At 44.1% G+C, this 13677-nt stretch overlaps 1 protein-coding gene across 8 annotated transcripts in view; it reads left to right on the top strand.

Annotated features, from left to right (window-relative positions):
- The window catches only part of pik3cd (phosphatidylinositol-4,5-bisphosphate 3-kinase, catalytic subunit delta), a 228672-nt gene that overhangs the window by 133413 nt on the left and 81582 nt on the right, over positions 1 to 13677 (top strand). For all 8 annotated transcript variants that reach the window (XR_011962673.1, XM_072586126.1, XM_072586124.1 and 5 more), the window contains 3 exons: positions 4560 to 4729; positions 8211 to 8439; positions 12409 to 12641. Coding sequence is in view for 7 of the 8 variants with exons in the window: in XM_072586126.1 (XP_072442227.1) it covers positions 4589 to 4729; positions 8211 to 8439; positions 12409 to 12641 (603 nt within the window). In the remaining variant the exon portion in view is untranslated. The remainder of the gene's footprint in view (positions 1 to 4559; positions 4730 to 8210; positions 8440 to 12408; positions 12642 to 13677) is intronic.

The raw sequence follows: 13677 nt of genomic DNA, 5'->3' as shown, positions 1-13677 counted from the left end.
TTGGCCTAAAATTCTGGGCCATTTTGGTGGTAGGAATGGTTTGGTCGCCGAACATGAAATAATGAGTGAAAAGGGTAGATGTGGAAGTTTACCCACAGGATTATGATCTGGAAGGCAAATCAAACAGGCTGGTGGAATCAAATTCTCTAGGAACTCTTTAAAAAACAGATACTTGAAGGAGACAAGTTGGCAGACCTTTAGGCAAGAAATCTAAGATGCCAAATCACAATGGACCGATCCATCTAGGAACCAGTAAAACTATGATGACTGCGTGATCTCCTCTATCCTGTAAGGTTCAACAATTCAGTCCTTTTGCACTATAGCTCCCCATGTCCCCAGAACCTCCCCTGCCTCTTCAAAGAAAATGCACCATTGGAGGAGGCTGTTCAGCCCCTCAACCCTGTTGTACCATTCATTCATCAGTCAGTTGCTGAGCTGTATCTTCCTAACTCCATCCACCCTTTCATCTCCCTCCAGTCTTCTTCACAACAAAATATCTCAAGTTTTTACGCTTTTTTTGGGGGGGGGGGGGCAGGGCTGTTGGGGGAGAAAGTTCCAGAAGCCCCCTGCCTGAGGTGTGAATGAGTGCTTGCGGACAGCACTGGCCCTGCTCTGAGACAATTTGGGGTGGAAGCTGTAGGAGAGCTCCCCATGTGAGTACGTGCAAGGCAGTGTCTATGCTGGGCCGCTGCACCCCTGCTACAACTGATTCCATGAGTCTTTCACAAGCTTCTGTTTCTGTGAGTGGCTTGTTTGTGGTTGTTGCTGTTCAACTGCTGCTGTGTAAACATCAGTTCTGAGTTTAGTGTGAGCGCTCCATCGCTATTTATTGCGGTTTGACAGTGGCTTTTGTTAGATCAGAGTGGTACATCACCAGTAAGAAGGAACTGGCCCGCAGTCTGCAAAGACTTGAGGCATTTGGTGAAATGAGGAGGCTTTTAATTCACGGAGCAAGTTGGGATCTGGAACTGCACTACCTGCAAGAGTGAGGGACACAGATACAATGCAAATTTATTTTAAACGTATCTCCTCAAAATGATAGGGGGTGGGGAGGTGAGGAATGGGCAGAGTATTGGGTAAAGAGTGGGAGAACCAGACTAATTGTCATCTCTGGAAAAGAGCAGCCCATAGATTGAGATGGGGTGAGTGGCGTCTTTCTGCACGGTCTGATTCTAGTGTTCAGTTTAAGGTGGACGTGCAAAGGGAGGGTTGGATCTTATGCTCAGTGTTGAGATTTTTGGAGGGTTTGTTTTGGTTATGGGCCCCTTGTGAGTTTTGTTGCCAAACCCAGCTCTTTTTGTAGCTCCAGTTCTTGGTCCACTCCACCACTCAACATAACCAGACCAACTCACCTCTGTCAGGATATCCCAGAATGGGACAGTATCCCTAGCAACAGCATCATCTTTGAAATCCCGTTGTGCACCCAGACAATCGCAGTCAATCTCGAGATGCCCTGCATGGATGTGGCACACAGGGGGAGATGTGGGCAGGGAGCTGGAGGCCTGGGGGATAGAACTTCCCCTTCCCCCAGGGCCCACAGAGGTGGCCATGACACCACGCCCTGCCCAGCCTGGTCTGAGCTAAACCACCCGGGTTAAAGCAGTCACAGCATCTGGAAGTGTGCCCAGAGCTGTAGGAAAGTCAGTCCTGAGGTAGAATATTGAAGTGTAGAAGCATTCTGGGAGTGGATGGGAGATATACAATGAGGGTTCTCAGAGCCTGGCACACATCAGATGCCAATGGGAGAGGCGATGGTTTAGTATTATCTATTAATCCAGAGACCCAGGAAATGTCCCAGGGACCCAGATTCAAATCTGACCCTGGCAGATGTTGGATATTGAATTCAGTAAAAATCTCAAATTAAGAGTTGAATGATGACCATAAAACCATTGTCAATTGTTGGAAAAAGCCATCTCACTCACTAATGTCCTTGAGGGAAAGAAATTGCCATTCTTATCTGGTCTGGCCTACATGTGACTCCAAACCCACAGCAATGTGGTTGACTCTTAACTGAGCTCTGAGCAACTAGAGATGGGCAATAAATGCTGGCCCAGCCAGCGATGTCCTCAATCCGTGAAGAAACAGGGATAAAAATGTCTGTGAATGTGGTTTATTGCACCCAGGGAGTATGCCCTGAGATATTGCTCCAGTGTGGAAGTCCTTTGAAACAAGCAATGAGCTGAAGGTAGCAGATACCTACTCTGACTCACATGTTGAGAATTCTCAGAGAGTGGGTGGTGTGATAGAATGATGCATATGAGTGAGGTGAGATCTGCAGTTAATTAATGAACAGTAGAATCATAGAATCCCTACAGTGTGGAAACCGACCCCTTGGCCCAACAAATGCACACTGACCCTCTGGAGAGTAACATACCCGGACCCATTCCCCTACCATATTATTCTATATTTACCCCTGACTAATGCACCTAACCTACATATCCCTGAATACTATGGGCAACTTAGCATGGCCAATTCACCTAACCTGTACATCTCTGGACTGTGGGAGGAAGCCAGAGCACACTGAGGAAACCAACACAGACACAGGGAGAATGTGCAAACTCCACACAGTTGGTTGCCCAAGGCTGGAATCGAACCTAGGTCCCTGTCGCTGTGAGGCAGCAGTGCTAACCACTGAGCCACCGTGCTGCCCCCTTACTCTTCACTCTCACCTTGATGCCCGGAGCTTAGTTTTGAAGATGCTCCTGACCTTGCGATAGGCCTCTCTGAACTTCTCCTGTGATTCTGCCACATTTGCCACCATTACCCTTGCTGTTCAGGCCCCTCTCAGACTCCACCCAGTGTTTCCTCTTGTGGGTGAGTCCAAAACCAGGGGGACATGTTTTTAACACCAGGGGTCACCTTTCTAGGTCAGAGGTGAGAACAAATTATTTCTTTCAGACTTTGTAATGCTTTGCCTCAGAAGGCGCTAGAGGTGAAGTACTCGCATACTTTGAAGACCAAGGTAGGGAAATTCTCGCAAGGCGAGGAATCAAAGATTATCAGGAGTGGGCAGGAAGATGGAATTTGAACCTCAGCAGATGGGCTGGGGTGTTGTTGAATGCAACAGCAGGGCTGACAGGCCGAAAGGCCTACTCCTGCTCCAATTTCCAAAGTTCAAACGTTGGACTCTGTGTAGCAGCAGTGAATGAATGAAATAGTCATGTCACGAAGGCAGAAGAGTGTCACTTTACCATGTGTTGCTCCATCTCGATGTCTGGCTTTCTATTCCCTCCTGGTTTTCCGTTTCTGTCCATGGACTGTGGCGAGGGGGGCGGGGATGGAGTGGTCTGGGACCATCCCAATTCTGGGGGAAACCTGCCAATGGAAATGCTTCATTCCTCATTCCCGAATTGCAACTATTCCCTCACTGTGTCAAACAATCCAAACACTGAAACTGTTTAGCTTCTTGCATTTAATTGAAAAATATGCTTATTTTGACTTGAAAGAAGAGAAAATCCAGGTCTTTTGTAAATATGTGCAGTATTTAAATTTGTTTATAAATGTGTATATAAACCCATATTTGAGGTTTAAAGGAGGTTAATTCCATAAGAAATAGGAATAGGAGTAGGCAATTTGTCCCCTCAAGTCTACTCTGCTATCATATTCTGCAGGAACAGTGAGAAGCCTGTATCGCCATTCAGTAGGATCACCACTGATCTGATTTCTCGACATTCCACCCCCCCCACCCTGCGCAACTCCTAGAACCTTCCATCCACCTTGCTAAACAACAACCTATCTACCTCTGCCTTAAAAATATTCAAGGAATTTTGAGGAAGAGAGTTCCCAAAATATACAACCCTCTGTGAGAAACAAAGTTCCTCCTTATCTCTATCTTAGATGGATAGTCTCTTATTTAGTTCTAGATTCTCCCCCACAAGGGGCAACATCCTCTCCACATCCTCCTGGTCAAGACCCCTCAGCATCAAATATGTTTCAGTCGAGTCACCTCTTGCTTTTCTGAACTCCAGTGGGTACAAGCCTAGCCTGTCCAGTTGACTCTCATAAGAGGATCTACTCATTCCAGGCCTTAGTCAAATAAACCTTCTCTGAACTGCTTTCAATACACTTATGTCCTTCCTGAAATAGAAAGACCCACTGCTGTACACAGTAATCTCGATGTGGTCTCACAAATACAGCAACATCTGTGCTGTTTATCTAATTGAGTCAACCTTTCATTGAGTGTCTATTAGAGAGTTAAAAATCACACAACACCAGGTTATAGTCCAGCAGGTTTATTTGGAAGCACTCACCTTCAGAGCCCTGCTCCTGTTAGGAAGTTGTTTGTTCCTCCTGCTCATCGGGGAAGTGACACGTATAGGATTTGCTCATCTGGGTGACAAGACTGAGAACCTGAAATGTCCCTGAGACATGGAGCAATACTTCACCTTCTGCTCCTCTCTTCCTCTCCTCATTTTTCTAAACTCAAATAATATGCCAAATCCAGATCAGGATTCTACAAACTTAAGAGGCTGGTGCAGCTTGAATTAATTTGAATTGTGTTTTGATCTGACACTGAGGGCTCGCTATTTCATCATCCATTTTCTCCTTTTGTATTGCAGGGGGCAATTGCAGCCAATAATTGACCATAATGCCTCCAGGAATACATTACAATCAGGATTTCTGGACTGAAGATGAGAGCCCAGATGTGGAGGTTGAATTCCTGTTGCCGACGGGGATTTACTTGAACTTCTTTGTGCCTCGTAGTTCCACAATCAAATACATCAAAAAGGTAAATTAGTCAAACATCACTTATCATGAGGATGTGGTCCCTTTAAACCTCCAGGAGGTGGCCATTTGTGTTTCAGGATGTCTCAATCGCGCTCTCTACCACACAATACTCTCTTGGGGTTTTCAAGCTCCCTTTTAAAGTATCTTGTCGTTGATGTAGAGGTGCGGTGTTGGACTTGGGCAAGGGAGCAAAGTCAGAAATCATATGAGGTTATAGTCCAACAGGTTTATTTGAAATCACAAGCTTTCAGAGCACTGCTCCGTTGTTAGGACGAGGTTCTCAGTCTTTGTTGGACTATAACCTGGAGTCATGTGACTTCTGACTTTATCATATTGTTGTCATCCTTGGTAAGGCAGTGTGCGTCCTGAATAAACCTGAGGGAGTGACACCTCTTCTCTCTCTTTCCTTCATATTTCCAATGCCTTTATGTCCACTTCACCAGTAATTCATCTGGTTTTCAACACACCTGGATAAATTTCTAATTTTAAATAGACTACCTATTAAATTCTTCCTCAATGTTCCACTAATATCTCAAGTATTTTTTTCATAATTTCATAACTCACCTCAGCTGATTGTACGAATGTGGGGTCAGAGGCTGGGATTCTCTAAAACACTATGATTAAGGTGCCCAGAGCTGTACGTGGGGTAACTATGACCTAGCCCAGTGCATCCTTCCATTGTTTTTGTATTCATTCTGCCGAAAAGGAACACTCTGAAAACCCTGTCAGCTTTTTCGATCCCACGTTGCCTCCATTCCATATTGATATATATCTGCATTGCTGGATCTTTGTTTCTCTATGCTCGTTAAGAATCCTGTCTGTTAGGGTCTATTTCCTTTCACAATCGTTCTCCCCAAGTTTCCTGCTTCACAATGGCTCCCAGCTGACCCAGGGATTTAAACAAAACACCGGAAAATTTAAACAAAAACCTACGCATATAAGTATCTGTCAGTAATCTCTCTTAAACCTCAAGATTTGCTTAACCAGCAACTGACCTCTGATGTGCTGTTAACCCAAAGTTGTAGCCTTAAAATATGAATAAACAGCTTGACCTCAGATTGTAAGGTGCCCGCTGGAATGCTGCAGTGTAGCGTATTTTCTAATTCACTACAAGCAAGGTTTGAGGCCCTGCACATGATATGAAAGGCCCTCTTTATAGGATCTCAATAAACTGACTGTAGTTCAGTCATGGATTTCAAACTGTGCTGCATTTAATTGTCTGCTGGATGTGTTCTGCTCAGAGATGTTATCACACATATAAAACAGGTACCTCCTAACTCAGAGATACAGACACTACCACCGCACCGTGGGAGCATTGTCATTCTGCTTCTAATACAACTGAGCTGACGGGGGCAGGTCTAAACACTTTCAAAGAGTGAGGTTTATCTTCTTTATCTCAAGCAAGTTGTCATGGTGGACAGTGGAAGGTTCAATCATGGCTTTCTGAAAGGACAGGCTTGGACAGGCAACTTGTCTGGGTGACAGAGAATGAATGGGGCGATGGGATGTCTATGCCAGAAAAGCCTTTTACCAAAATCATTTTAGACCCTGGTTTTCTGAGGCAGTGTTTGCTGCTGCACTTTGCTGATGCTGGGAACGAGTGAGCCAGACGGGGCCTGATTGGACATTTCTTTCAAAGAGCAAGTACAAGCATGGTGGGCTGAATGGCCTCCCTGCATGCTGTACAGTTCTGCCATGGGAAGTTGATTGGCTGCTGTTTTACAGACCAGGACTTTGACACTTTGTAGCTTTTTTTTAAGCAGGTCATCACAATGTTTCACAGAAGTTGCAGATGTTGCCCCATTATTGACAGTAAATGACTTGTACGGAAGTTCCTGTCCAACAGTTCTGAGGAAGGATTGCACACACTGCTTCTGTAAATGTAACCGAATACTGTTTTGTTATTTCAGAAAGGGAACACTTCAGTTTACTCATATTAATGGTCCTAAAAAGGTTTAGAAACAGACTCCAAGATTTTGGGAATAGACCTCGATCCTCCTGAGTTTTTATCAAAGTTCTTCACCCAGCCAATTGTAACTGGCTTGAGATTTGTATATCCAGGTATATCCATTATTGCTGGAGAACATTAGCCCTTATTGTGTTTCTGCATTAATAGGGACCATTAGGGTTTTGATCCAGGAAAAGGACAGATCTTTTTAAATTTTATTTTTCCCAAACCTCATTGAAAATTGGACATTGTAATATTCTGCAGAGCATGAAGTCACACAAACAAGACAATAATACACAGTGCTGGATTAGTGGTGCTGGAAGAGCGCAGCAGTTCAGGCAGCATCCAACGAGCAGCGAAATCAACGTTTCGGGCAAAAGCCCTTCATCAGGACGATGAAGGGCTTTTGCCCGAAACGTCGATTTCGCTGCTCGTTGGATGCTGCCTGAACTGCTGTGCTCTTCCAGCACCACTAATCCAGTATTTGGTTTTCAACATCTGCAGTCATTGTTTTTACCTTGTTGATAATAACACACGGTGCCCTGCTCTGGACTTTGTGGGATTACTGTCTGCGGGGTAGATTGAAGCTGGAGATAAGATGATCTCTGTCCTTTTGGAAGAGAAACAGGAACAGCAATGATGGAATAAAATGTCCAATGGACCCTATGGGTGATGTTCCGAGCAGACAATCTACTCTCTCACACTCCAGTCGCACCAGGTTAGAAAGCAACAGGAAAACCAGAGAATCCGTCAGTACAGAAGTAGCTCATTCAGCCCATTTAGCATGTGCTTGCTGTCTGAAAGAGTTGTCCCATTATTCTTCAAAGCTGCTTCTCCACAGCCCTGTGTCTGTCTTTCAAGTACATTACCAATTTCCCCTGTTGAAGGTAGCAATTGAGTCTGCTTCCACCCACGTTGCATTTTAGGTCATACTGATTCGCTGTGTTTACGTAAGAAAAGGTCTCGTCATTGGTCCCTGGTTATTTTGTCAATTATCTTAAAATCTGTGTGTGCTGCTGATCAACCCTCTGTCTACCTGATTTGTACCTTGTTAATATATTGATCCACAAACATACACTGGAGGAATTGGCGTAGATTAAAAATCGAACACAAGAAGGCAGTTGCTGTAGAAACCTCTTGCCCATCCTCTTAAAGGGTTCATTGATCAACACTGGTAAATTTTTCTTTATTCACTCATGGTATATGGGCGCCACTGGCTGTCATTATTGCCCGTTCCCCAGTTGACCTGGAGAAGGTTGGCGGGGGGGGGGGGGGGGTGGGGGGGGGTGGGGGGGGGGTGGGGGGGGTGGTGGATGGGTGAGCTGCCTTATTGAACTGCTGCAGGATAAAGTGAAATTTTGATCGCAGATGAGTTGGGTAAGAATGGAAAGTTGATAGGTTCTCTGCAAGAGCTGTCTTATCCTGAAAGGACATTTCCAGGAGACCATTCTGGATCTTGTCATCTCTGATTGGAATCCTGCTTTTCCTTAAATAATATTTGCCAAAGTAAGGAGTGTTGTCTTTTCTTTTGTAGTTACTTTGGCAGCAGGCACAACACCAACCCCTCTTCCACACTTTAAACAAGCCAGATGCTTACGTCTTCACCTGCATCAACCACACAGCGGAACAGGAGGAGCTCGAAGATGAACACCGGCGTCTCTGTGATGTACGGCCATTCCTCCCGATCCTGAAACTTGTAGCGAGAGAAGGAGACCGAGAAGAAAAGCTCATTAATTCACAGATCAGCCTTCTCATTGGAAAGGGTAAGTCAAAGATGTTTCTGATCCAATCAGTGCACATTATTCCGTGTCACCAGGCTTCGGGAAATCTGCAGCGATGCTCCTTAAACCACTTCAGCAATTACTTTCTGATTCTACCCTAAAAAATATCGGCCTTTCACCGACACTTTCCTCCGAAGGTATGAAGTTTTCAGATCGCCTTCCCTTTCACAGTGGGTGCCTGCTATCTGTGAGAATGCCACAATGCATGTTACCACTTGGTAGTAAACATGCCGGCCTGTATAACCATGATGGTCAGTAAACTGTAGCTGTTGCAAGAGACCTGATCTTATTTTTCACCCGTAATCCAATCACTTTCCAGTAGGGAATATTCAGCAAAGCAACTGTCAATCAACTTGCTCACATCCGTAGACACATTGCGTAAAGTATTGCTGTAAGAGCTGAGCAGTACTTTAAGGGCTCCAGAATGTTCAATGCACATGAGCAGTGTTACTTTCTAGTTGGCAGGGCTGGTGCTGGGCTGAAGGGTTTGTGTTACAAAGGGACGTTGAGCAGGTTGGGCCTGTATTTGCTACTGTTTATAAAAGAGAGAGGTGGTCTTATTGAAGCATTCCAAAGCTCTGGGGAGGCTTCACAGGCTGGGAAAGTACATCCTCTCCTGGGGGGACCTAGAACCAGGAGGCACAGTTTCAAAATAAAGGTCTCCTGTTCAAGACCGAGATTCCCTCCTCTTACCTCATTGGGTGTGCGATGAAGATCTATTTGTGTTCATACCTGGTGTGCCTATTAGTCAACTCTCTTCTGTAGGCAGATAGTACTTCAGTTGTCAATTATAATCCAAACATGGAATAGGCCAATAGATTCACACTGATCCCTCCTGCTGCTCATTTGCAATAATCAGGGTGAAAAGCAATTGGAAATTATGAAATATTTGCGAGTTTGGGAATGGATATCTGAGTTTTGCTGCACGACTGAACTGTACTTGGAGCCTCAGTAGATTGTAATCCATTGTACTGGGAGAAATTATGACTGTGATTCAGTTCTGCTGGGAAAGGGAGTTGTTATTACAGCTCTTTATTGCTTATTGCAACACAAAGCCTACGGGAATGTTCATTAGGAACACGTCAACTGGGATGTGCAACCGATTTAAACCTCAGAGATGCTACACGCGGCTGGGAGAAACACATTCTGTGAGGGACATGACTGTGATTTGACTCTTATAGTACAGGGCGGTGTCCTAATCTTTTGGAATATGTTGACATTGAGAGATGGGGATATTCCAAAAAAAAAATCCAGTTGAAGTTCTAAACGCATTTAAAGTATTTTCTTACAAAGTCAAAAGTGCACCAGGCCTTTGGATGATGTGGGGTCACTCCGTTTACCGTCATTACTCGCTTATTTTGGTTTCTACACCTGAATACAGAGTAAGGAGTTCAGAGGAGTGTTAGTTCCTAATAGGTATTGCAGGGTTCCAACTACAATATTTGTTTACTTTTTAATTGGGATCATTATGAAATAATAATATGTTTGAAACTTGAATTTTAAATTGTCTTTTAACTCAAAAAGGGCTTTTGATTTTGGCTCCTTGAAAGCACTAGCAGTGCATGTTGTTCTTATTACATTTTCTGGCTGACACATTGTGGCTTGGATGTGGCTATGCTGCTTTATTGGGTGCATTTCTCCTGTTATCAGTCCAACAGTCCCAGCCACAGAGTCACACAGCAAGGAAACAGACCCTTTGGTCCAACCAGTCCATGCTGAACATAATGCCAACTTAAACTAGTCCCACCTTCCTGCTCCTAGCCCATAGATAGAGTGGGCAGCCAGAGACATTTTCCCATGATGGAAATATCTCTCACAAGGGGGCATGATTTTAAAGTGATCGGAGGAAGGTTTAGGGGAGATGTCAGAGGTATGTTCTTTACACAGAGAGTGGTGGGTGTGTGGAATACACAGAGTCAGATACATTAGGGACATTTATGTGACTCTCGGATAGGCTAACTGATAGTAAAATGAAGGATATTTAGGTTAGTTTGATCTTAGAGTAGGATAAAAGGGCAGCACAACATCGAGGGCCGAAGGGCCTGTGCAGTACTGTACTGTTCTATATTCTATATCCCTCCAAACCTTTCCTATTCATGTACCCATTTAAAAGTCTTTTAAATGTTGTAATTGTACCCACATGGATCACTCCCTCAAGAAGTTCATTCCACACGCAAACCATCTGTTGCTTCTTTGCTAATACTCCTTCTCTAAGCTAGAATGTTGTATGTTCAAGCCCCGCTCTCAGCTTTGAGCTGAGTGCTGTGTTGTTACAAAATGTGTGGGGGAGGAATGAGTGTTTACAGTGTGTTCATTGGCAAGTTTGAATCAATTAACATCGGGAGTTTGGATAAGAGGCAACCACTCAATCGATCTCAAAGTTCTTGATGAATTTTTAAAAAACATACTCAGGACTGTTCCCAATGTTAACTAGAAAGTAGTTTTTTTTTAGAAAAAGAATTTTTTCAATAACTTAAATCAGATAAATTCACAGGTTGATGATGTGAGGTTTTTTTGCCTCACCCAGGAAATTGCAGGGTTAAAAGTGTCACACATGGACTCACTGTGTCTATCAAGCATACAAACAAAAAATATCGTGCTGAGAAAGCATAGCAAGTCAGGCAGCATCTGAAGAGCAGGAGCGTCAATGTTGCAGACAGAAGCCCTTCATCAGAAATTCCTTCAACATTCCTGATGAAGGATTTATGCCCGAAACATCAACTGTCCTGCTTCTCGGATGCTGCCTGACCTGCAGTGCTTTCCCAGCACCACACCTTTTGACTCTAATCTCCAGCATCGCTTTCTCCAAGGAACAACTATAGGCCACTCGGCCCTTCAACTCTGCTCCCCCATTGAATAAGATTATGGCTGATCTTATTTTAACTGAAACTCTGCCTAACCCCTGATAAGCTTCTACACCTCCCCCCCCCCCCCTTTCATCGGAATGAACATAATAGTGTTTTTCTAAGCTAAGGAAAATTGTGTATTAATGGGGATGGCAGATCGGAATAACTAGTGGGAGGGATCGCTATTCCTCCGAACTCTTTGTATTTAGCTTCTTCGTCTTATTTTATTTTCAGAATGAGAGTAGAGTTCAAAGGAGAAAGTGAGGACTGCAGATGCTGGAGATCAGAGTTGAGAGTGTGGTGCTGGAAAAGCACAGCAGGTCAGGCAGCATCCGAGGAGCAGGAGAATTTACTTTTTGGGCATAAATCCTTCATCAGGAATTCCTTCAACATTCCTGATGAAGGGCTTATGCCCGAAACGTCGACTCTCCTGCTCCTCAGATGCTGCCTGACCTGCTGTGCTTTTCCAGCACCACACTCTCGACTAGAGTTCAAAGGACAGGGAGTGTAAACAGAGGGGTGTGTGTATACCATATATGAACATAATATCCATCTATCTTATCCCTACACCCTCCAAGATGGGAACTAGTGAAACCCAGTCAGACCACATGAAAGCTCTTATTGAACGACTGTAATTTTTTTTAGCTTTATTTAATATTTTCCTAACTCACTGTTCAATGTGGTGTAACTTTTCTTTATTTTCTCTATTTCTGTACCTAAGATTTGTACCTAGTTAGTTCCATTCTCATGCAATCCCATGTTATAAGAAAATCGGATAATTGCAGCACTATTTAGACTAATGGGGCCAGAATTGCATTTTAACCAATCCACGGCTTAAAAGTTCACGCTATAGAAACAGTGTCCCCCAATTCATCAATTGCGTTACAGTGAATTCTCATTAATGGAATGCACGTTGTTCCTAAGATGATGCTGTGTGTTGATGACATTGTGCACTTTTCACTGTACTCCTATGCTTTTGTAATTTGAACACATGTGACAATAACCCTAATTCTAATTCTAATTTTAACAATTAGTTAGCAATGTTTTTTGGTTTCTGAAGTGTTACAAGAAAATGTTTGGATGCTTTGTCGATGCTTTGTTGCAGGTCTCCATGAGTTTGACAGTCTGCATGATCCTGAGGTGAATGAGTTTCGTGGGAGTATGCGGCAGTTCTGTGAGGAGAGAGCAGAAGAGAGACAACGGTTCTCATGGCAGCATTGGATGGAATACAGTTTTCCCAGAGACCTGGAGCCTATCCCGGAGGTACCGGATAACAGCATTACCAGGAAGCACAGCAACCGAAACATTGTCATAAATGTGAAGTTTCAATACACTGAAGTGAGTACACCATGCCTTCTGCTTGGTCTTCTAATCTACATTGAAATGACTGCAAATAGGTCAAATCCAAATGGTTTAGGTTTGAAAAAAGGCCCTGAGCCTCAGCAACTTCAGATCCAAAGCAGTGACTGCTGGTTTTTTTGAAATTAAAAATCACACAACACCAGGCTATAGTCCAACAGGTTTAATTGGAAGCACACTAGCTTTCAGAGCGTCGCTCCTTCATGAAGAATTAGATGTGTTGTACCTAGACTGAACGATATAAATATCCCTGCTACACCCGGAAACTATGGTTGGGAGGCTGGGGCAGTGAGGAGGGAAAAGGGCAAGTGTTAAACCTTGAGGAGTGGGCAAAAGTGAGGACTGCAGATGCTGGAAACCAGAGTTTAGATCAGAGTGGTGCTGGAAAGTCGCAGCAGGTCAGGCAGCATCCGAGGAGCAGGAGAATCGACGTTTCAGGCAAAAGCCCTTCATCAGTTCCCTATTCCTGATGAAGGACTTTTGCCCGAAATGTCGATTTTCCTGCTTCTCGGATGCTGCCTGACCTGCTGCGATTTTCCAGCACCACTCTGATCTAAACCATGAGGAGTGACCAAGGTATCACAGAGGAAATGGTCCAGCAAATGAGGGGAGAGGAAGATGTGTTTGACTGCGGCAGAAATAGGGGGGAAGTGATGGCCTCGTGGTATTATTACTATATTGTTAATCCAGAGACCCAGGTAATGTTCTGGGGACAAAAATAGAAATTGCTGAAAAAGCTCAGCAGGTTTAGCAACGTCTGTGAAGTTAATGTTTCAGATCTGGTAAGCCTTTCTCAGAACATGTTCAGAGGACTTAGGTTCAAGTCCCACCTTGGCAGATGATGGAATTTGAATTCAATAGTCATTTGGAAGTACGTGTCCAATGGCAATCATAAAACCATTGACAATTTTCAGAAAAAAAAACATCTGGCTCATTGTCCTTTAGGGAAAGGGATCTGCCATCCTTATCTGGTGTGGCCCATATGTGACTCCAGACCCACGAAATGTGGTTGGAT

This window comes from Chiloscyllium punctatum, chromosome 16 (assembly GCF_047496795.1).
Source record: "Chiloscyllium punctatum isolate Juve2018m chromosome 16, sChiPun1.3, whole genome shotgun sequence".
In the NCBI taxonomy this organism is placed as follows: Eukaryota; Metazoa; Chordata; class Chondrichthyes; order Orectolobiformes; family Hemiscylliidae; genus Chiloscyllium; species Chiloscyllium punctatum.
The sequence above is the reverse complement of the archived record's forward strand: the minus strand, read 5'-3'. Positions and strand labels throughout refer to the sequence as shown.